Genomic DNA, 26,071 nt, shown 5'->3' on the forward strand with positions numbered 1-26,071 from the left:
ATCTGCGTATGAAGTGTTCATATCACAACTCATACGTTATGCCATAGCTTGCCGAAACTACGTAGACCTTTTGTATTGCGCAAAAATTCTAACAAATAGGCTTCTAGAACAGGGTTATGTTGCTACAAGATTGAAGTCGTCACTACAGATGTTTTATGGTCGTCATCATGAACTCGTGGATCGTTATGGTGTATCCATCTGCACCATGAAAACTGATTTATTAAACAGGTCATAGTTATCCTTTTCTCGTTTTTCTACCCGCACTTGACTTTTTATGAGCAGCTCGGGGGTGGTTTTAGTGGAGTCCGAGTTGCTCATTTGCTTTTGTTACTTTGTATGTATGATGTTAGTTACTTCATGTTCTTTGTTGTGTATGTCTGTTTTTCATGCCTGGTCTTTGTCCCTGGATTACATTCTTTTGATTACCACTATCACCTTGGTTCCCTTGATTATTCTTGCACTGCAGTAGATACTTAGGGTACAGCATATTTGCATCTCCGAAAAAAATCTGTTTTGCATGGTACCTCTGTACATTTATTTTTTTTTTTTAAATTGATGTTTTCACTTCTGTTGTTGGCAAAATATGGCTGTAGTTACATGTTTTGTGAAGGAAGGAAACACATGCATGTACACTTGTATGTAGAATATTGTATAAAGTAGCATTAACGTTAAGCAAAGTTTTCAGGAAAATGATTGCATTCTTCATATCTTCACTAAAATTATCTTGACAATTAATGTCCTAGTTTTTGTCTTTAGCAGAACCTTTACTGCTCGTCACGTTGGAAGGGAACTTTTCAGGAAAATAACCCATATTTTTCAGCTTCCGAATCGATATTTAGTGTGTAGTTTTGAGTTGTTACCGTCTTTAAAACAATTAAATTACTGAACGTAACTTAATGTCGCTTGGATTCAAAGCAACATACCCACACTAAAGCAAAAATCAAACGTATTTATAGGATAAGAGAAATACTCACCTTTTCTTCTTCATAAAATGAATTGAATCCATAGCCTTCAATGAATTTTACCTCTTTAATGCCTTTTTCGTGAGTCGTGATATCAACGTTTTTCGTGTTTATTTTCGTTCGGCCATTTTTATTAATACTTTTAGTTAAAATATCCCTGCCTTCAAAGCCATTATTAGTTGTAATGTTTGTTTCGAGATCAACCGAAGCAGTGTTTCCCATATTGGTAATGTCCTATATTGTCCGGTCTTGCTCCAAAAGTGTGTCTGAAGTGACCACAAAGAGTAATGCACAATTTGAGAAATGTTCGAAGTTATAAATACAAAACTGGTCAAATATGCGAGAACGTAAAATTTAAATTCATGTTGATGCATAATTTTATATCAAAGAAAGAATTGTCTGCCCCTTACAGACATGTTCTCGCATAATTTGAACTACATGTATATGCAATTTTATTTTTAATATAGAAGCACAGGTTTCAAGAAAATTATATTAAATGTACAGTGTGTTGTTTTCCATATCTTCAGTTTTTAGTTGTTATTGTTTTATTCTGTTATCTATACATTGTGCATGTATTTTGTCCCGTAGATGTATGTTTTTACGTTTTAGCCATCTATGTACATGTATGTACTTGACCTTTTAATGTATCTGTATTGTCCTTCTATTCGATGCTTTGATATTTTTTTGCTGATATTCAGCACTTTACAGAACTGAAAACTGTTTTTATTTCTCCACAAGTGTTATTAGTTATAGCGGTAGGATCTAATTAAACAAAATAAAACAGTCGTACAGAAACAATATACTCTTCAATCTATAAATTACTACAAATATTTATATTAATGAGATTTTCAGATAGTTTTCTTTTCGTCCCCGTCTACAAAGCAAACATGCTCTTTAAAGTGAATTTTGATTTCCTCTCTTCTAGAAAAGCAGAGGTCGCTTACCCTACCGGTGCACCTGGTCCATGCTCCCAGTTTTTAGTGGAGTCCGAGTTGCTCATTTGCTTTTGTTACTTTGTATGTATGATTTTAGTTACTTTATGTTCTTTGTTGTGTATGTCTGTTTTCTATGTCTGGTCTTTGTCCCTGGATTACATTCTTTTGATTACCGCTATAACATTGGTTCCCTTGATTACTCTTCTATAAGTAAAACGCTCCTCTCTGGTGTCTTGTATATTCTAAACAATTTCTCCCCATACCTAGACCTATGTCCATTATTATAGAAGATACTTACTGTTAATGTTAAAAATGTTTTCTTATTATCGACACGAGTAAACAGTGGCGGGTCAGGGAAGAGAGTTTCGGGGTTGGAACCCCCTTTTTGTTGGAAGGTTTAACAAATTTTGTGGAAAACTTGGGCAAAATGAGTATAATTAATCACCTTTTATAAATGTCATGATCCGCCCTAGGCGTATTTGTTTTTATCCCCTTGACAACTGTAAAGGCGCATATCTACAAAGTTTGAAATAGAGATTCCGGAAAATGCAGCTCCCAGGCTATTGAAGAGACAGTTTTTGTGCACAAAATGCACAAAAGTAACAAAATTAATCGTCGGTACTCTTCATCTGAATCCGCTAATGCTTTGTTCTAAAGAGCTTGACCCATTGAAGCCATTCGGAACTCAAAAATAAAATTTCAAGTCATAATTGATGAAGATATGAAAGTTACATTTTTGCATATTCCTAATCTAAAGTATTTCGGGATCCGAATATGTTGATGTATTTACCGGAAGTCTTTACTTTTATGATTGTTTTGAAATAAAAAAATATATATAAGGCAGTGCGCAGTTTGTTGGTCTTCAGTAAAACAGAATAGTACATATATATGAAAAATAATCATGAAAGATTCATCTCAACAAGATTTACAATGATTGATGTATGGTCAAGTTCTCAACTTAGTCTTCTCGATTTTCTCTGTTATAAGATCTAGCTTACATTACAACTGCGAGTTTCCTTTACAACTACAACAAACAATTATCAACAATCATGTTTAAAAAATGAGTGCTAGCTATATGGAGAGTGATATATAAAGGATTTAGTTTCAGTTTTATGATATTTAAAAATACGTATACTCTCACTGTTAAAACCCACCGTCATTCTTTATCCTTCGTTCCCTCCTGGTATCATTTCTATTCTTTCTATCCCTATTAAACCCTTGTCTTACACCATATCATCGATTTAATGCAAAGTAATAATTTGTTTCCTCTCATATTTACAAAGTTGTACATCTGCTATATAATCCATACATAAGTGCTATTGGATATTTATTTATCGCATTTGTCCTATAATCACATGGTTGGGTTATTCGTGATCTGTAAGCAGATGCCATATGTTGCCTAATTGCATCAACACAAGATAAATCCATCGGTAGGAATCGTGTATTCGATCATAAACTGATTCTAAATTATATACGTAAGTAAGGATTGAGTTGTCAATTTCTAGCTGTGAAGTATTTATGCAAAAGGGTACTTGAGGTTGATGTGACGGGCGCACCAAACAGCTGTTCTGCGACAGATAAGAGGAGTCGTCCGAAAGAGACTTTCAGTGGTGAAAAATATTTCGACAGTTCATTTTGGCAAGAATAATACGTATTGGTATAGATTCTCAAAAATCTATCGGAGACATACGAGATAAAGGTAAGCAAACTTTGATATGATTACTCGTGTACGTGGATTAATGTTAACATCTTAATAGAATGCTAATCATTAAATAATTTTGATAAACAATGGCAGTTAATTTAAACTCTAATCTGACATGCTATTTTGTTTCATAATGCACGGAAATCGTTTGGGTTCAGTTATGGCAAAAAAAAAGAAAGAAAAGAGCCATGGCGAGCGAGTGTAGTCATATCATTTTCAATTTTTGTGCCCGATATTAGAAAACAGGTCTTGTTGACGTTTTGTGGGTTGACTTTTTGCAAAATCAAAACAAATGAGCCTTGGCGAGTATATTCAGTCGTGTTCAGTTACTCTAGAGTAATGCTCTGTGCCCATTTTAGATTTTCTCTCCTTGTTGTCTTGTCCGGCTGTATGTTGTCTGTCATAGTCGGTCGGAACCATAAGGGGAGGTGTGTTGGTAGTCCCGTCTTATGCTCGAAAGATTAGGTCACCACTCTTTTTAGAATTTATGGATCCGTCACTGAGGCTATTATAATCTCTTGTTTCGTGTTATAAATAAATACCATTCTTTATTTTGACTGAAGTTTTTCTTATAATACTCTTTGATATTTTATTTTTTTACATACAGTTTTGTTTTGCCTTAACATGAAAATTGGAAACACAATTCATACAAATCATTGGAAGATTTGTATTCAGTATTTTACATCCATCTCACGTAAGCATCAAAGTCACTTTGATTGATTTCATTATGTTTCAAATGAAAGCTTGATAGGCTTTGGTGAAATCGGATGTGATGCAAACATATCGCTGATTTCAAGAGTTATGCCCCATACCCTAGGTCTACCTCCGTAAGTACCAATACATGTGTAATTCAGACATCTTCATTATCAAGTGTTATGCCTAGGTCTACCTCCGTAAGTACCCATCCATGTGTAATTCAAACATCTTCATTAGAAGTGGCGATTCATGATGCATAAAACATCATCAAACGAACTTTGCTTGTTTGGTCGACAATGTAACTATAGTTTTTTTTATGTATACATACAGGCTTGTCTTTTTGAGTAAATCATGATACATAATTCTATAGTATAAAGCAATCAGACAAAAAAATATAACCCTTGCAAAGTACCAATTTTATATACATGTATAATCATTTTTTATTCCGGAAATGCAACAAACAATTGTCTTACCCTTATAGACTGGTTATGTTGACGGTGACTGTTTCTTAATAAAATTTTGTTGGGTTTGAAATGCATGAATCACCTCCTGCCTGATAATTATAAAAGCTGTTACATTAGTCTAAAGTAGCTAGCATCGCTTACCTTTGACAAAGGTATGCTTTAAGTTACCATGACAGTGCGAGTGAGACAGTCGTCAAACTGATGATAAAACCAATTAAGACTGTAAGAGTCTATCATCTAGAAAGCAAATGTACTAATAACATCCCAACATTATTATATTACTAATTATACCAGATAAACACAAACATGAAGTTGGTAATGAAATGAACATTCCGATTACTCTTTGACTCAACGTTCACGTCAGTTTATATCTTCATCAAGATGCCATTCGGAATTCCTCTGACAAAACGTGTTTGATTCTGATTGAGATCCATGATCTGAAGGGTACTTTGGCCTGAAGGGTAACATCTATGAAGGTAGTGCATCATATCTTCCCCAAAGTTAAATATGTCTTTAATTTGACTGTCTTTATAATGAAGTAAACATTATAGTATAAAACTGTCCGTCTATTCGTCCACAATTGTATACAGGATTTTTAAAGTTTGTGTTTTTAAGTCTTTATGTAGTTATAATTTACTAAAACATGTACTGTAGCAAAGTATTTGTATCAGCGAAAGAATGGTCGCTTTTCATTTTTTCCCATTTTACTGAAGTCTTTAATATTAATATCGACAATTTGACACCTGTACAGGTTACAGTATATCACATTGATGGTTAATAGCCCCAAAAGGCTTCAGAATCACTTTTCTCTTAATTAGTCAGGAATAAAGTTTCGTACCAAGTTTGGAACACTAGCATCTTGTATACTTTGGAACACTCTAGACATAGTTACATCTATATTTAAGAGACATGTTCGCAAACATGTATCTGACTATAGGCGACTTTTTGTCAAGACCCTTCGATAGGGTGCAACTAAATAGTACACACTACTATAAGCATAATGTTTTAGGAGTTTCAATATAAACCCATCACTTTTTGAATATTAAGGTAGGCAGAGTGAGAACACAACCCTCATTTTAATTATTACTCAGTCGTGTTTATTTTTACATGTTTCCGCTGGAGCATTGGATTAGCAATCTACCATAGACGGCTCCATATACAGGTATATCTAGATAAGCTTATTGTAATGGGCTTACTGCGTAGAATTCCGTCGTTGATATATGGATTGTAATGGAATACCTGAAGGAAAAACAGATAGAATCTGAATGTAGAAAACTGAATCGCTTGCAATGGACGATTTAATCAATTCTGCCTGTGGAAATATAGCTTTTTATTCGTTAGAATAAATAGAAGTTAATGGGATAATTCTGTGTTTTTATAATTCAATTCTATATTATCCATTATGCTTCAAGCATCAACGACTTCTTGAGGTTACAAAATTAGGCCATAGTAATTGTTTCATTTGTAAATGAGCCAAGTACCGTACGAGCATAAGAGAATTTTTTAATGCCGGACACTGCAATCCTTCTATATTTACTTTGAACGCCCCCAGTCGGTAACTGAACCTTCTATCCAACACAACATGAGATTTATTAAAGGATGCACAATTGTAATCGGAACTCCCCAGCCTTTCTAACTACACGAAAGAAAATTATTTTCAGTATAGCGAGTAGTTCCGATTTTCGCAATAGGAGACTCTCATAACTTCCGGTATGGCACATATATATATACATATATCATGTACAGGAAACCGTCATGTAGATTAAATCCTTCGAAATACTCGAATATTATCTCGGGATTTGATCCCATCTTCCGTCTTTCGTCATAATCTTTGTCGTTTTCAGTTTAAAAAAAATGCGCGATACCAAAAGAAGTTTTATAATGAGCTCTTTCAAGTTTAATTGCAGTGATTGTCTAGTGGAAGCTGGGATAGTTTGTCACGACCAAGCATTAAGTTGGAAGCCACCGCCAGTTTGCCATAAACTAGCGTTTCTCGTGAGATCAAGGGTAGCTGGTACCGATTAACGAGAAAAAAATTACATCGAAAGCATTGACATTCATTGAAAACTCTTTATTTTGTGCAAAATTTTGTTGTTTTGTTAGGGAAGTTTAATATCATTGTCGATTAAAGAAATTTTTGACATACATACCTTTTATATGATTGGAGCCAAAAATGCAGTGGGGAAAATCATGTGCCAACAATATAAAATAATTTTCTGGATTTTTACATTTCTGTCCAATAACTCTTAGCCCAATGACTCTTTAGGAACAAATCTGGCAAGTTCTAGGGACAAGCCTATCTCGATCTATTTTGGGGATAAGTCTTGCTCGATCTAATGTTGAAGTCTTCTTTAATAGAGCGACCTATGTTGAACATAATTATGTTCCTAACATTTTGTGTTCTGAGCTAGTCTTTCTCGATTTATGAGGAGGGCATATCATTGTCGAACAATGTTCCAAAGTTTCGCCATATGACCCTGTGGTTTTACGAGATTGGCTCTCAATCTACCATTAAGACACTGGAAAATTTGTCGTTTATAGAGTGTTAAGTTCAGTATTAAAAGCAAAACATCTTTCTTTGTAAAAATATCGATAAAAATTACGAATATCTATTTCAAAAAAATAAAAGTGTCAAGAAAAGCAATTAATAGTAGATTTGCAATTGGTTTCAAAATCCCGGAAGTAAACCGGTCTTTATTAAAGAATGGGACTTACAGACCCAATACTAAGATGTAGAGGGCGAGTCTTTTTCGATCTATGTTGAAGGCCAGATGTTGAGGGTGACTTTTCTGATCTATATACACATGTATGTTTTGACAGTTGATGACAAGTCTTTCTCGATATGTTCACTGCCAAACCTGTCGTAATTTCAAAACAGTATTTTACTGATTCATAATTTGCAAGAGTAATCAAAGGAACCAAGGTTATAGCGGTAATCAAAAGAATGTAATCAAGGGACAAATACCAGACATGGAAAACAGACATACACAACAAAGAACATAAAGTAACTAAAATCATACATACAAAGTAACAAAAGTAAATGAGCAACTCGGACTCCACTAAAAACTGGGAGCATGGATCAGGTGCACCGGTAGGGTAAGCGTCCTCTGCTTTTCTAGAAACACCCGCCGAGTTGCTCATAAAAAGTCAAGTCCGGGGTAGACAAACGCGGGAAGGAAAACTATGACCCGTTGAATAAATCAGTTTTCATGGTACATCTTAAGTGTCATTCTTAATTCCTTCAAGCTTGCCCTCTCACCTGAGATATATTTCGGTGTCTCCTATTTTATGTAATTTTGGAATGGCCTAAACCATTTACTGAAAACCTTCTGGTATGGCAGGAAAAAAATATGATTAACTGGGCTAAAATTGTATTCTTTAATTACAAAGGAGAGTTATTGATTTATTATTGAAACTCAAATGGAAAGGTAATTACGCCATTTGAGATCGACAGTGCTATTAGGTAATTAGTCCCGAACCCATTCCAAACGTAGCTAGGGGGTATGCGAAAATAATTCCCGAATCAATTTTTAAACTTCCGTTTCTTTGACAGTTCCGGTAATGGGAAATATAACTCAACCGTTTCTAAGAACCCAAAGGCACGGTTGTCACATGAAAATTGATTCTTAAAAATATTGTTTGAGATTTCTTTTTGTACCAAAGTACAGCGCAATGTAAATAGTACACTATCATATAAATATATTTTGCCTTCTTCAATTACACATTTTCTTTTAAAAGTATAAATTTGTATTAATGGTCGCTGAGTGCATTTGTAAGTGTTTATAACACAGAAACTGACGGAACCATAGACGGATCAAAAAGGCGTAGGGTGGTCTGGACCCTTCTTTAAAATATAAAACGCTTCCTTTTATTAAATACTTTGAACACATTATGGAAATCTATTTATTCGACTGTATTAATAACAAAATTAATCGCGTTTGTTTTCACATTTTCATTGTAAACAAATTTATGGGCCCTTGGTTAGCCAAAACCATGGATATATATCAACTGCTGTGAAAATTCGTAAAGATCGTTAATGATTATATAATTAATTGTATTAGTCCCTTGAGCGGTTGTATTTTAGAGGTGGTAGTATTAGGCATAATAGATGGTTCAAAAATATTATTTGCTAATTTTTGAACGAAATTGGCAAACAAATAAAGAATATGAAAAAAAACCAAAAAAACAAAAACAAACAAAACAAAAACAAAACAAACGAAAAAAAACAAAACAAAAACAAAAGGGGTATGGCAACCATAGGAACTCCATGGGTCCGCCATTGCCGCTGAGCTATTTTATGATGTAATACAAGGAAGTTAAACTCCCTTTTATAAAGTAGGTTCCTTTGTTTCCTTTTAATGCGTTACCCGGTACGTAACAAGCATCTTGTTGAAATATTTATTTGTTTTATTTACAAATTGGATCACCATGTAGTTTTAGTAATAACAGTATCTTCTTTCGAAAGAAATTAGAAATTTAATAAGCGACTCATTATTTTGAGAACAGATGGAAATCACATTTTAGAATTGACACATTTTAAATTTTCCAACGTTTATTTGAAGGCTAATTTTTGTTCGTCACACGCAACGGATCTTGGTTCAAATCCGAATGTTTCATTTTTGCAATTTTCTCCTATAATTAGAGACACGCAAAATACTGCTGTTTTCAATCAGTGTTGAGGTAATAACTTGTAACCGTGACAATAACTATGGGTTTTACTTGGTGATTGAATTTTAAGCTGAAGCCGATAATTTGATGAACAAATAACGCTTTTTCACGAAAACAGATTAAATCTGTCAGATTCAGTACATTAAATCATTACCCAAGTTATAACGAAATAAATGTCGCTTTTATTGTCGACACCAACACTGTGAATAAAGAGATGATTTCATTTACTCAAAGAGCCGTCCATCGATTTTCATAGAAATGAAATCTTTCTTTTACCGAAAAAGCAATTTGTTTCGATGTAAAAGGTCTTAAACTATGTTTAGAATTTGTCAAACACGTTTTCAGTGGCGTCCACTCGATTAGGAAGTAGATTCCCAAGCGTTTTAATGCTACCGGAAATATAAAAAGATGTAATATTTTAATAAATCTAGTATTATATTTCGCAATTCGACTTCATGATATCGAATAGAAATTAATTCATCGCTAAATGTAGATAATGCTTTGATGAATCACGCGTGAGGAAGCTGGAGACGACCGCAAAGAGTAAAGACGGTAAGAGACATTGAGGCTATGGCACCAGTGCTTTACAATACATCATTTTACAGAACTGGTTATGAACGAGATATGTCATACAGACCGCGTTCAGTTTCCACCTACATCATCATAAAAAAACTAGTTTTACGCGATGCTTTGACATTGTACATGACTTCGTTTATAAAATGACTATACGATGCTTAACCCGAATGCTTTGACCGATAGACGGCGCTGAATTATTCGATATATACGATGCTACTGTCAGTGGTATGCCATGAAATGTTACTGGAAGAACTCGATTAAAATTTGTCGCCTCCCATGAGTGGCGGATTCAGGAGGGGGATTTCGGGTTTGAACCCATATAATGATGGCAATATTTTGTCAGTTATGTGTTAAATCTGGCAAAATGTACGAGTCGGAATTTGCTACTCCTCTTTTCATAAAATACTGAATCTGACCCCCCATATATTCATTGTCTCAAGTATATTGGCAAAAAAGCCTTTAAACTCATTTGTTCCTCAATTTTACATCATCAGCCATTAAACCCCTGTCTATAATTTGGAGAAGCGCAGTGTACAGCATTTATTTCCTCATTTATCTTTCATTTAATATTCAACTCGTTTTTTTTTTATTAAAAGAGCACTGGTTCAACTAAAACATTTTTCAAGGATCATTTTATATATCACCTTTTTTCTATAATTACACAATATTTAGAGCGTTTTTTCTGTAACAAAGAAGTTGTTGAAGTTATTCAATCTCACAAAAATATTCAGAATCGGTTACCTACACAGGTAGAAAATTAAAGGTCGCTTGTTCATCAGGTGAACGCGAGTCATAAATTTTAAATGAGAGAGCCAGCATTGTGTATCGATAGTAAACAAGTGTCCCTTGATACTCAATAATGCATGACTGGTGAATTTCTGAAGAATGTATGACTGACGAATTACTTACTGAACCAAAACTGCACGAATGCCTACACGAGAAATGTTGGGATTTCCAAAATTGTGCAGAACTGGAAAATTATTTGTTGAAATGGTATCGTTCAAAAGAATGCAATTTCCCAATAATGGATGTCCTTATCGTGGTGATTTTGGTAATGCTATTATTTCAAGCGGCGGTTCCAGAATTACCGCTTACTGGCCTAAAACAGAGAGGCGCTCCTGGCGCTCTATATCACCAACTCAACCTTTTCAAGCGAAAACGGGGTGGGGGCTTTGATTTGTAATATCTGTAATTTAAAAGAGGGTTAAGATTTCATTCTCAACAATGATCCTTTTAACATTTGTCTAATCCAAGTGTATCATTCTTTAGTTTAACTGATGGGGTGGTGAGGGGATGGCTTGAATCTAATACGTGAATTTATCATACAGTTTACAAGTATAACAATGCATTGGATATTCTATTCAGTTTCCATTTCCTTCCCCTACCTGATTTTACCTGTGACTTCGAAGTTCAGGTGACGTAAACATGTGAGTATAAATTATCACTTAAAAGCAGTACAAATTGTGTAGGATGCTATAAAGGAGAGTCATTTTATATACTTTGAATCCATTTACTGTGACACTTTTAATTAACAAACTCATTTCGACCATAACATATTACTTTTACTTTTTATTATATTTCAGTGTCGTGGTAGAGAGACCGCACTATTTACCACAGCTGGAACATGTGGCTATTATTAGAATCACGTGATCTGTGACAAACAGACGACAAGATCGGCTCAGTTATCAACTTGAATTGGATAAATGCTTTTAAGTTGTGATTCACATTTGAAACAAAGTTATGGGTATTTAACGTCTGCGATATGTGAATAAAAATTAAAAGAATAATAGTTAAAAAATACAGGATTTTGATATATCATAATGGCTGAAAAACGAGAAAAAAGTATTTATTTCTATCATCGGCTGAAGAGATTTTCACGTATATTTTTCACTTTGGAACCATTTATTTGTTTTTTGTCGCTTGTAGTTCAAATTGTTGGTTTTTCAACGAACGCATGGTTAATTCAAAAAGATTCGAACAACAGGCTAACAAAATTTGGACTTTGGTCAACTACAGTGTGTTATGATTTGGACTGTATTACTAGAACGCATCTTGATGAATACAGAGAAAATATGTCAAAAGGATACACTCACAAAGGTAATGTATACATACATTATTTTTACTGGATATAACAATATTTTAACTCATCTAAGGAAAATAAGATAAATTGATTTCTCAGTGGTTTGGTGTCTGGTAGGCCTTGAAGCTTTTTTAGCTAGTGAGCCCTACACCGATTTTTAGGCCTTGAAGCTTTTTCAGCTAGTGAGCCCTACACCAATTTTTAGGCTTGAAGCTTTTTCAGATAGTGAGCCCTACACCGATTTTTACAGCATTCAAGAAAATTACTTATTCAAACTGAGTTTTTCAAGTTCAAAATAATTAATTGTCTGTAGCCTTTTAAAAAATGTCGACCATTTGACTTAGAACAGATTTTTGGTGTTTTGTGAACGGGTACAACACTGTGTATTTCGTTGTGAAGATGTTTAGATTAAAACACAATGTCAACACTTGTCATGATCTTACAGTCAAACAAATTTAAATAAAGATGTAGGGGAACAATTTAGTCACCTCATGATACTAATACACATTGTTTTTTGACTTGATAAAATAAAACTAGATTGGTATACGATAGAATAGAAAAATAACTTTAGGGGACGATCATTTGACTTGAGGGCAGGTAGGGGGTCTTAAAATAAAAAAAAAACTGCGACTGATTTTTTAAGATATATAGTTTTATCTTGAAGATGGGAGAGAAACAAAACATTTTGACCTTATATTTTAAATCACTCTGATCTGAACGTTGTGCTACTACACTATTTGATTCCTTGTATATGAAAAAAAAATGATCGGAGAACCCGTCAATATCAAACGGTCTCCCCCTTCTTCATCGACAAAAAAGGTATATAAGTTTGAAATTTGCTACCCTTCCACGACTCTGACGACTAATTTTAAATATCAACGATTTTTAAAGCAATCAGAATAATTTATTAGTAAAATTTGTTTATTTTGGTCAATGTTATTAATACAAGTACATATTTGTATATGTATTTTATATATTAATATGTATTTTATTGTATATGTGAGATGATTTTGCTTTAAGGAACTCTTATGAATAAAAAGATTACAACTCAAATACTATGAAATTGAATGTAATAATAAGTAGTGAAAGAGTAATCAAGGGAACCAAGGTTGTAGCGGTAATCTAAAGAATTGTAATCCAGGGACAAAGACCAGACATGGAAAACAGACATACACAACAAAGAAAATAAAAATAAAATCATACATACAAAGTATCAAAAGCAAATGAGCAACTCGGACTCCACTAAAAACTGGGAGCATGGAACAGGTGCATGTTTTGTTTTGTATCCACACACTAGTAAAGGGTTATGATTTGGTTTTCTGCGATCTTATCTATTCTCGTCGTCGGATCTCGAAAGACCGCCTCTTTCGGGGATTCAGTTGTAGTAGCTATATTTAGTAAACATACAGTTGTACTGACGATCTGCCCTTCTCCCAGACTTCACGGTGGTGTGTGAGCTTTTTCCCAACTATACCCCCTTTGGTGGGACGCCAACTGGAAGAATAATACGTGATATATCGGGATGGGAAGGATTTGGATTTGTTTTTATATTAATCAATATACATGCATACATGCAGCCTTAAATACCTTTTCATGATATTGATTTTGAGTAATGATTCGAATTTAATTGTATAAAAATTAAAATGTAGTGTTGTTGATATTATTGTTCAATATTTACAATATAATTGTTTATATTGATATTCAATGTTTAAAACAAAATGCTTTATATTTAATAATTTAATCTTTAATCCTATTGTTCACCACAAAATTTATTTTGCCAAATTTTGGGAAATAAATATACTTGGTTTTTATCAACCATGTATAGCCAGAAAAAATAAAGTGGGGAGGAGTTTGCTGGGGAGTAATTTGAACAGAATCATCCCGATTTGAATAGTGCGAAACTTATTTCAAACGCGTTTTCATCAGTTTTAACACATTTTGCTTCCAAAAATAGGGAGTTTCATAAAACCCTCTGTAACGGGTACTGGTTACAGTTGTTAAAACTTTAATTAAGAGACAATCAGATGTATATTTCCATCAAACCAATCCCTTGGAATTGCATTTTTACTATCACTCTTTTATTGTTGTGACATATGTTGATGTGGGAATATTAACTGGCCATGTGTGTCACTCTGATGTTTGACATCACTCCATAAAAATCAGACATATGTTTGCTTGATAGTTAACACAGAGAGCCTGCTTTGTGTCTAGAACTGTACTTAAAAGCATTGGTAGTGCCTCTTTAAAACTTTGTCTTTTGTCTTTTAAACAAAAATTGTTTAAGTTTTATATGTCTATATTTATAGAGACTTATATGAACCAAACCAACTTACTACATTTAAATTAATGGATACAGCACATAGACACTTGCTTTAACCGAACAAAAATATAACTAGTCTTTTAGCTGTAAATGGGGAGACCTTATTCAACTAAACGAACTTAATATCACTGGTCTTAAAAGTACACTGTGACTGCCTGTTTACATGAAGCAAACTTACCACTAGTACTTCAAGCATTGGTTTCAATCATTTTTTTTTCAATTCGGGTACCCTTTCCTTTGCAGGGATACTTTTCATCATTTTCTTTTATAATGCTATATTAAATTTTAAAATTCTGGTGCCTTACTGTAGCTTAGAAGGGTAAAAGTACCTGGTACCGCCTCTTAATGAAGGGCATGTTCAGGCTGTATAGGTTTTGGTAATTAGAGACCTGTTTCAACCTTGCAAACTTCAGATTATTATTTATGCTGTATATGTTAAAAGTACATGAAGAGCTATATAATCTTAGTAGGCTATTATTAAAGCTATTTATGTTGACGTACACAGGCAGACTTGTTTAAGGAGGTAAACCCAGGGTAAGGGACACAACTCTTAAGAATTGTATTCAGCATTCTACATCAATCGTATGTAAACATCTAATTAACTTGGATTCATTTTATTCTGCTTCAAACGAAAGCTTGAGAGGCCTTGGTGAAATTGAATATAATACAAACATATCACTGATTTCGTGAGTTATGTCCCTTACCCTGGGTCTACCTCCTTAAATCGATCAATATTACAATTTGTACAGGTTTCAGTACAGGTATACCTGTTAAAACCGAACTGATGAAAAAGAACTGTAGAATTCATTTGGTTAAATAAGCTATAGGCGGTTTGTTTTACATAGGTTCTTATTCGTATTGAGCGAGGAAAAGGAATCTGTCAGATTTTTGGATTTGTCTATGATTTGATAAGAAGTGTATGAGAAATTGAGGTTCGAAAGTCTATTAAACATTAAAATATAACTAGACAAATAAATTTGTAAATGGAAAATAGATTCACGAAGCTTCATTGATTTAACTACATTTTTATCACCATTGTTCAGAGATTCATCTCTGGCCTTATAACGATCGGATGAGTTTGCATTATTTTGATTTGCTGGACTGATGGGGGTTTTGAACTTCGATTTACCTGTAAAATGATACATCGAATTGATTAATAACCTAAATCTGAGATAAACAGTCTAGACAACAAAGGGGTTTCCTGACGTACAACACTTATAATTGAATCTGTACACACACATACTATGAAACCTGTATGAACGAGACCCTTTTTGGTTGAATTTTATTTTTTTAAGGTCCGTATCATTTTTAGTTACCTATAGATTTACTATTAATGCAAGGGAACGGATCTCTTTTCATCATTGTCAAAGTTAGGGATCTCACGTCATCATTGTCGAAGTTAGTGATCTTATGTCATCATTGTCAAAGTGATGTGATTGGTGTGGACTGGCATTGTTCGGTTTTCACAATGTTTTGTTGTATGTTTGTTTTTAAATCCGGAACGTGTGTATTCTAAATTGAAGAACCAAATAGATATGCCCCCCCTCGTCTTAAACGGAAAGGTAACGTGACCAAAAATAATAATAATAATAATATACATGCGAGACCATCAATTTTGTGATTTTTTTAGTATTTGCACTACATGTATTTCTTATTTATTACATCGTGACAATTGTATTTTAATGCATGTCTATATGTTATATTAGAGGAAGATCTAAATTTATTGAGCCACCGTTTTTTAATTCTAATTTTTATATCTTCAAACCACACAACTTGAATCATTAGCGTTTCATTGAATTAATAATTGTCTATTTATGTTTTAACCAGGTAGTTAGTCTCTTTAGCAGATAAAATAATGTATAAAGATACCTTTGAATTTTATTGCTGGGAGATCAGATAAAACGGCTTGTTAAAGAATCTTTAAATTTTGCCATTTCATATTGATAGACACACGAATGCATTTTTTCCAGTACAAATATGTACATTATAGATAAAAGTCTATTTTGTCAAATTAACTTATTTTTTTTCAATTGATGACCACAAAATCAATTGCTAAATGATTCAATCACGAACAAAGTATTTCATTGAACCAAGTTCATTATTATTTCTCTGTCAACTTTGGCCTTAAAATGATGTGCAATTTTCTATACAGATGTTAAATGAACCTGACAATAAAGCGAGACATCTGTCCTCCCCCGGCTTTGAAAGCCACAAAGCCCATTCTTCTGTAATTGGTGACCATTCGTTTAACAGAATCTGGTCTCTGTTCGGATTTGCCTATTTACAACGTCGTATAAAGGGTTGACGGTGAAAACTTGACTAATATAAAATCGTCGTTTAAAAATTCTTTTCCGTGATCTTTGAAAGTAAATATTTGTTCGGAAACAAATTCAAGTGGGAGGATACCTCTTTAATATTGATGTTTGTTTTGCATATATATTATCGTAATTGTGAATTCAAAACCAGCAAATTTGATTTGACTATTTTGTAATTATATGTCTGTTTCTGAGTATAATCATTTTATAATATATTTCATTTATTTTGCTCAGACTCTGAGTCCAACACAAACTACCACACAACCTATTGCTGTTAAAAAAAGTATTTGTGATATTTGATAAATCAATTATTTTTTGTATGGCTAACAATTTCTCTGTAGATAGAATTAATTTGCCCTTACACGCCTTTTAATAAAACTATTGACTCAATAGCACAAAGAATTTTAATATCGCAGTCTGGAAAAACGATTAATGCAATTTGCCTTATTGTAATGCAATATTATTTTGTACATTTTTTAAAGGATCAAATGTTCTGTAGTTATTGTACAGGATATGATCATGGATTTCAAATCACATGTTGTACGAGAACGACATAGTTTAAGATTTCTTTTATTGACGTCTTTTGTTACGCAGCGTTGGAACTTGACCTACAAAATTCTGTATTAAAATTTACATTTTACGAAATTTACTGAAGACACGGGAGATTGCATGGCGATTGGTTGCTTTTATAAAGGACAGGGTATATTGTATTTTGTTTGTTGGAGCTATTTAGAAATTAGATATTTTTGAGCAAAGTTCACTAAAGGATGCCAATGCTTCATGCACCAGGAAGCACATAGTAATGTCGCCAACCAGGAGGTTGATGTTGTTTCTGTCTGAAATCACGTTGAAATACATGTATGCTTATATGAAACTTGTCAAAATATCAAGTGGCTACAATGTGTAGTAGCATAGAAATCTGCAATGAAAATGTTGTGGAAGATCTAATGACAGATCACGTACTGGCATGTATATCATAGAATAGACAGATACGACTACAAAAACTGATTTTATCAATGAAGCAAAAGTCAGGCTGCATGAAAAGTCATTCAATGTAGCATAATAATATAATATGGAACGACGAAACTTCATTTTCCCTGTCCTCCGGAACATTTTATAATCATTACATACATGTAGCGTTTTTGATTGTCATACATTTATATATTCTCTATTTCTTTTTTGTTGTTGTTATTGTTAGAAATGTAATATATATTTCGTCTCCTCTTTGACCATAAAAAAAGATCTTCATATTCACATTATTTTCAACCGGAATTCTTGTTCATTAAAAAGGTTGGTCATGTTATTTTTATGGTTGACAAAATCGTAAAAACATCATATTTTCACATTTTCGTATAAATTAATCATCTTTGCCCCGAAGGTTGATCCAATACACAAACATTACTGACCTCAATATTACCAATGTAAACAAAAACTATATTACCTTGGCGATTTATTTTTCGTTAAGGTTTGTATTTATAAAATTATTTGGAGAAAAGCACAAAGGGTTCATGAATAGGGCCACCTACACGTATAGAACTGAAATAAAATACATGCTTGAAATTATATTTGATTATGGACGAAGTTGACCTCAGTGACATCATATACACTATCGTCGTTAGTCCTTGTCATGAATCTTGTGGTATATGTCAGGAACTAAATTATACCTAACAAACATCACAGTATACCGTAAACATATTAATTTTCTCGGTGGACAGACAGAAAACCGCGAAGAATAGTACTCCTAAATAGATTTTTCAACACTATATAACGCCAAACATTGTTTGAAACCTGCGAATATGCTCACTCGACAGAATCTGCGAAAATTAGCAAGTGCGAAAAATAATACTTTAACAGAAACTTTGGCATAAATTTTCATTGATTTGATTAAGGGGGCATATAAAGCATTCATAGTGGGATTTCTTTTGTGTGGTGCAGCCCCCAAAAAAGTCTATTTTATGTCTCATGTGAAATTCAGAACATTGTATTCATTACAGACTTTTTTCTTACAATATTCTTTTAGGCAAATATGATTATAATCACTTTATTTCCTAATGAAATTTTGAAACAAAATGTTGTTTTTTTTCTCAAAATAACTGACATCAAATTATTCATTTCATAAATTTTATCAGATTATTTTTTCCAAAAAAAAAAATATTATAGCCCCCACCTCTCCTAGGAAGTAAATGGTTCATCCCTTAAAAGTGGATAGATTGGCTCAGGATATACGTAGTCTAAGGTGATCGCTGGTTTACATAGCTGTTGACAGTACCTATCATCACGTTTCCCGGAGTCCATTACACAAACAATGGACAAGTTTACTTTATGTCATTAAAATTTTGATTTGAGCGTGTTTACTTTTTCCGTGATGAAATTTAAATTTTCATCACCCTTTCTGTTTATTTTCGCCCATCTTTACATTCGTACACATGTTAAGTATTGTTTGTTCATTTATAGATAAGCACGAATATTAAAAACTAACATTTAAAGGAATATTCTTAGCTTGTAGATTAGTTGAAGTTGCTCTTTCGGTATTATAAAGATACGTGGAAATAATCATGCTTTTTGCTTGTGCACTTCAAGTTTACATTCAAACAGTTTATTAAACTCTTGACTTTAGATTAAATTCTTGACCTTCTGTTACTTAATTAATAGGGGTTTTGAATTTCGGTGCAGTAAAATTATACTTGAGGTTTTGAATAAGACTATTTTTCTGATTGTAATTGCTCTTACATGGTGCCCGTACATGTAACAGGCCCTAATTGAGTTTTGTCACATACCATCATTCACCCCATCTCTTGGTTTTAAACTGTTTCTCGTAGGTACAATACAGAGGTGGATATAGAAATTTAGAAGATTTTAAAAAGTGGGATTGCGATCCGGAAAATCGAAAAGGGGCCTAGGCTATAATTTGCTCGTTTTGGTCCAAATTCTACACAAGGTTAACAAAATTTCCGACAAATTGGGGTACCCCTCCAACAGAAAGGGGATACCAACACGAGGAACTCTCTTTTGGATCTGCCACCGCAATATGATGCTTCCTTGTAAACATTTGATAAAAACTTCAAATGCTATTTTTGATTGATGTCCAGTTTTAAACTTTAGTTGGAAATCTTATCATCTGAGAAATAACGTCACAACTGATCTGCGAACAATGAATGGAATGTGATTGGTATTTTTTAACATAGTTACTCTGATTTCTCAACATGCTATGGGCTTTACGTATAACGATCAAATTTCAACAAAAAAATCTTAATTAAAAACAAAACAAAACAAAACAACAAAAAACAAAAAGAAGAAGAAAAAAAAAACTACGCCCGTTATTAAATTAAATTCTGTGTATGTGTTGACTCCACTATCCAATTCATAATAGCACATATTGCGTGAACGAACTGCCATCATTACACCGTCCTCAGTTAAGGCCTGCAAGAGAAGTTCAGGTCGCTAACCATTTTTTCCCCATTTTACTCCCCCTATATTATACATGTACATGTGTGTCCTAGAAAAAGGACACCATTTAAAAGAAGGAATATGAGGTCATTTTTACATCTTCGGGAATATTGCGGCATGACATCTATTCATTTAATCTATGACTAGATAGGAAACATGGAAACTAAATGTTTAGAACAAACAATCTCAGTACCTTTCTACCCGAATCAATTTAGATGGAGAAAAGATAGAAAAACATTTAAATTATGCATGATGGTTTACTTAAGGTTGGCATACTCCAAGATGAGGAATGACTAAAAGTGTATGGGTAGTTGGCAAGTTAAAGATTGATAGATAGGTTGGACTATTTAATTGATCGATTCTGAAGTGTTGGACGTATTACTGATTCGATAAAAACATTTAGTTATTCATACTTATTGGTTTGATCACGTAAATGCCACTTCCAGTCTATTTCCACATCACACATTCACAACATTCCGTTCATTTTAAATAGTCCGGTATTTTACAGTATGCCCTTCGAGTCTAATCCATTATCACCAACCCGCATCTAAAATACTCTCATAACAACCCAACCGTCAAAAGAAGAGGAGATGAATAAAATTGATTTGGTTGTTTCTACCCAAAGCCATCTGATATAGAAATTCTTTGAGGGAAATTGAATAGATGAACTGACAATACAAACTATGCTTATTCCGGTATCTATGTAAATTAGTTTGTCGTTCACGCCATTTTTGTGTTTGACAACTCATCAGTACGCTGCTAAAACAATCGGTGATGCGAGTATTGTTGAATGCTTTTGTTTCGCTTTTTCTCGAATGATAGAGGGGTAGAAGTGATCGATGATAACTTTTATTATTTAAAATACAATTATCATTTCCACTTTCCTTGATAACAGTGGTTTAAAGAACTCGAGTTTCTGTCCGTCCCGTCCGTCCACATGTAAGTTATGATTTATGATTGATTATAACATACTCAGACATAAATTTGAGTGACAATTAAGGCATAGTCTTTTTATTTTTAGTCAATAAGTAACATTAAGTAACATTTCAAAGACATTGTGACTGCCTATTTAAAATAAAACAATAAACGAGGAGATTGTTATAGTCACCTAACTAAGTTTACTTAACCCATCCACGAAAGAGAGGCGTGACTCATTGGTATGGCTTGTTTCAGTCGATATTCATCAAAATTTCTTTAAGGGAAATTGAATAGATGAATGTTCAAAGAAAACCGTACTGATTCTGGTCTCTATGTAAATTAATTTACCGTTCACGCCAACTTTATCATAGCGCTGTTGGAAAAGATGGGTGATGCAGATGTTATTGAAGTGTTTGTTTTGCGAATTCTTGTATAAGTAGCAGTCTTATCCACTGAATTCAGTTTTATTTCTTGTTCAGAAACAGTTCCTGGTCACATAACCAGTTTTAGTTTTTCATTTGGTTGTTCCGCTTTTGAGATAAAAATTATATAGATTGTACATGAAATGGGCACTTTGCAAGAGTTATCGTTCTTGATTTGGTTCCATTTTAGCGTGAGATGAATGTATGATTTTCTCAAACGTGAAGATCTAAATACAGAAATGATTATTATGATGTAAATATATAGCATATGTAGACTAAACATCGTTTGTTCTGTGGGTTTTTCTACACCGTGACCATGAATCACTTTACCATTGGCAGTGTCTGAATTATTTATGGATTGGTACTTGAACGAATGTATTAGATTGATTAAAACTTTTAGTTTTTTTAAACTCAACCGTCATTTTGCATCTGCATACACAAGGGCGACAATATTCTGTCTTAACATTATTATGCACTTGATTATGGGAGTAGTGTTGGAAAGTTAAATTCGGAATTCTTGGTGTCTTACTAGAATAAAGTTCAGGATTATTTATCGTAAAGAAAATTATTACTCCTCTAAAGGAGAAGCCGTGGTAGGCTATAATATAGTCTGGCTATCTGTCCGTTGTGTTGTTAGTTCAGGGTTTTTTCAGATGTTCTTTGAAAAATTTACTCTTAATTTGGTTTAAAGCTTTACCCAAATAAATTGCTGTAAATAGTCAGGTTTGCTCTGGTCGATCGCCATATTGGTTGAGTTTTGACTCTTGAACTTGTATATTTTGTTGTCAAATTTTGAGTTGAATTTTTTGGACATCCTTCAAGATATTGGTTTGATATTTGCTATGTAGCTACATATATGTATAGATGAGTTACGTTCGAGTTCGAAGTTGTTCTGGACAAAATGTTTTCGACTGAAATATGACCTTCAATCTTGTTTTTTCTTAACAAGAGTCCCACCATAATTACACAAAACCATAACTTCACTAAATACTATATCTGTAATGCATCAACGATTTTAAAAAAAGCATGGGCTGATATACACTTAAGTATAAAAAAATGTGCTGTATTAACTCACCTGGCCGAAGGCCATGTGAACTATTGCCATCACTTGGCGTCCGTCGTCGTCGTTAATAATTTTTCAAAACTCTTCTACTCTGACACTACTTGACTAGTTGTAACCATACTTGGTATGAATCTTCTTTTGGGTATCCTGCATAGATCTGGTGTGAGGTTTTTTGATCCGTCGAAAAACATGGCTGCCGTTACTAAAAATAGAACATAGGGGGTCAGAAAGTAGTTTTTCGCATATATCTCCAAAACCATCAGTTTCAGCCAAATTCTTATATTTGATAAAATTGTTTAGCATTATGAGATCTACTTGACTGTGGACATGTTGGAGTTATTGCCCTTTTTGACGTTTTTTGCTATTTTTAATGTTATTTCTTTCAAAAATCTTCTCCTCTGACATTATTTGACCAATTGGAACTAAACTTGGTATGAATGTTCCTTGGGATAGAACATAGGGGTCAGTCAGTAGTTTTTGCATATCTCCAAAACCGTTAGGTTTTGTCAAATTTTGACATGAATATAAGTGTTAAGCATTATGAGATCTATCTGTGGTCTAATTTTCGTGTTAATCCATTGAGCCATGTGGAGTTCTTGTCCTTTTTTTTTATGTTTGTTGCTATTTTTAATGTTATTTCTTTCAAAAATCTTCTCCTCTGACACTATTAGATCAATGAGAACTAAACTTGGTATGATTGTGTTTTGGGGTATCCTGCATAGAACTGATGTAGAGTTTTTTGATCCGTCGAAAAACATGGCCGCTGTTACTAAAAATATAATATAGGGGTCAGACATAGTTTTTGGCATATATCTCCAAAACCATTAGGTTTAGTCAAATTCTTTCAATAGCTGAAATGATCCTTATTATTGGGAATACAAAAGTTTTCAGGGATAATAGTTGTCAGATGACTCCTTGTAAGAGTTGTTGCCCTTGAAAGGGAAAAATGACTTTTTTTTAACAGTTTTCAGCTAATATCTTGAAAACTATGATAGATAGAAAGAAACTTTCAATTGCCGAAATGATCCTTATGATAAGTCCTACCAAAGTCTTCTTGTGTCAAAATTGTTGGACAACTTCTCGTTAAATTTATTGCCTATGAAAGGCAAAACTTTACCAGGTGAGCGATTCAGGCTCCTGGGAGCCTCTCGTTTTAGTGAATTTCAGATTTTCTCTGTTTTTTTTATTTAGACAGAATAAAGTATATAAGCTGGTAACATTCAGGAATAGTTTTATTTATTGAAGCAGCTCTAGCACAAAGGGTTACTTGAATAAGATATTTTAATTTTGTAATAATTATTAGAAGCAGGATTTCTTGCACAGAAGCCATAACTCTTTACCGTTTTATAATCACTTATCGAATTTCTAATTGTTTCCCCGGTAACCATTATTAAAGTTTCGTGTTCTTCCGATTAAGGTATAAAATTTCGCCTTTGAGATAAATGCATGCCGTTTTCTATTACAAGGAAAATAATATCCGGTCGTACCCAATAGAGAGCTATAATTTCCGGTGAAATGGTGCGTCTGAAGCTTATGAAATGGATCATCTTTATTTTTGGTTTGAATCATGGTAAACGCAAACCTTTTTGAATTTTCTTCCGTCACGCTTAGCGATAGAAAATAAGATAAAATTCAGTAGACTTTGCAGTAGGGCACATATAATTCTCCATGCATGAAAAGGTTGAGAATGTACGTTAAATTGAGGACGTTCCGTTTAAATATATATTTGGTTGCATATTTGATAGTGGGAGCAAGCCCCTATAATTTCAGTAAAATGCCCAAGTCCAGGCGCGTAGCTGAGGCCAAATTGAAGTGTAGGCAAAATTACGGCAGGGGGTCTGTGGGTCCAGGGGGCGAAGCCCCCCCCAAAGCTTCGCGGAGATAGCGTTTTAGAGCATCATTTATGCGTTTCCTGGATGTATTTTATCTCAAAAAAAAAAAAAAAAAAAAATTGGCAAAATTAAGTGCAGGCAAAAGCTTTTTTGCCTAACGGCAGCTACGCGCATGTGGACATTTTAAAATGCTTCAGTCGAAAGGTAGATTTTGTATGAAACGCACTGGAGGGTAACAGGAATATTTTGGGTTCATAGTCCTGAATGTTTAGAACTTAAGGACAAAATTGGTCCAAAATATGCATAACTTAAATGTTCCATACCTCAAAGGAAAGCCATGTATTGATTTCAGGAGTTATTACCCGAGGTCAAAGGGGGCCAATTAAAAACAGAAATATTTATTTCAACATTTAGGACAATTATTTGAGTACAGTTGTTTTGATCTTTATGGTTTGTATTTCTAGGTTTCAAACTAAGAAGGAAAGATTTTGATTGATTAAAGAGGTTATGACCATTTTCACCTTTGAATTAGAGATTAAAAAGTGACTGAACAATACTCATGTTCGTGACAATTGAATACACTGCTTATTTCCCATATTAGTTTCTTTCTAGTCAGATACTTATGCTGTTTCTAACATTTATTCCAAATCCTAAGCTGTAACATGTTTTATTGTAGTGTCTTTATTTGTCCATACTGTTTTCGGGATTCGACCTCAATGGTCGTATCAAGCTTTACTTTGCGAAGCATTTTCTACATCATGAAGACAGTTCTGTGGTCGGGACATTTGTTTGTTGTTTTTTTTAATAACAAAAATGGTAACAGCACGAACATGAATTGACTGAGGATATTTATATCATTTAATGCCTTAAAAATTCTCAGTTGATATGGATTCTGTATTTATACAGTATTATTTTGTGGTACTTTTTATTTGACATCTAATATATATATTTTAATAGTTTCATGTAATGTCGTGTTTCCTTTTAGCTAATTATGTGTTTTATAGCCCAGATATTGACCTCTGATGTTATTACCATTTTATTATGTGTTCACAAAAATAGGGTTTTAAAGCAACATAAAAAAACCGGATACAGTTGCGGTAGTAAAATGAAAATTTCAGGAGATATTTATTTTTTTCCATTACAATGTTCGTTATGAATACAGACTGTTGACAGATGGATGTTGTATTAAGGACAACCATATCTTTAAAATTGTGTAAGAAGTCTTCTTCATATTTTATTTCTGCCCCTGATCATAGATAAGTATGCGTTCTACTTGCTATATTTAATTTATTACTATACTATAGATCTTTATTTTTTTTTAAATCTTGGAACGATGCTGTCATCGTAGTCCATAGACATTAGATGTGTTGACAAAAACTTGCGTATAAGTGTTTACATAGATGAAATTTTACCACACGATGCCCTACGATAATGGAAGGCTTGGAGTATGTTGGGGACTGTGCGTTGAACTGTTTAGAAAATAATGGCCCAAAAGGGACAAGAAACCAGCATTTCCGTGGTGTTCGGATAAAACTGCAGTTAATCATGAGCAAGATGTCATGGCTAGGATTGATATTATTAAAGTTTTTTATTTGTACCATTGACGAATTAGGAACCAAAAAGGGACCAATTTGCATCTTGTCAAAATCTTGTCCTGTGTTAAACTATTTA

General features: G+C 33.5%; 1 protein-coding gene across 2 annotated transcripts in view; it reads left to right on the plus strand.

Annotated features, from left to right (window-relative positions):
• Nucleotides 1-3,233: 3,233 nt before the first annotated feature.
• LOC148601437 (uncharacterized) overlaps nucleotides 3,234-26,071 on the plus strand; it is a 30,264-nt gene continuing 7,426 nt past the window's right edge. Inside the window, exons 1-2 of one of the 2 annotated variants that reach the window (XM_088554842.1) lie at nucleotides 3,234-3,596; nucleotides 11,587-12,100. In XM_088554842.1, the coding sequence (XP_088410968.1) occupies nucleotides 11,824-12,100 (277 nt within the window). In that variant the 5' untranslated portion in view covers nucleotides 3,234-3,596; nucleotides 11,587-11,823. Of the gene's footprint in view, nucleotides 3,597-11,283; nucleotides 11,431-11,586; nucleotides 12,101-26,071 lie in introns of those variants that run through there. The other variant, XM_088554841.1, reaches the window with a different exon arrangement.

Source organism: Perna viridis, chromosome 12 (genome assembly GCF_037379345.1).
Source record: "Perna viridis isolate PV_CMFRI_1.1 ecotype Kerala chromosome 12, ASM3737934v1, whole genome shotgun sequence".
NCBI lineage: Eukaryota > Metazoa > Mollusca > Bivalvia > Mytilida > Mytilidae > Perna > Perna viridis.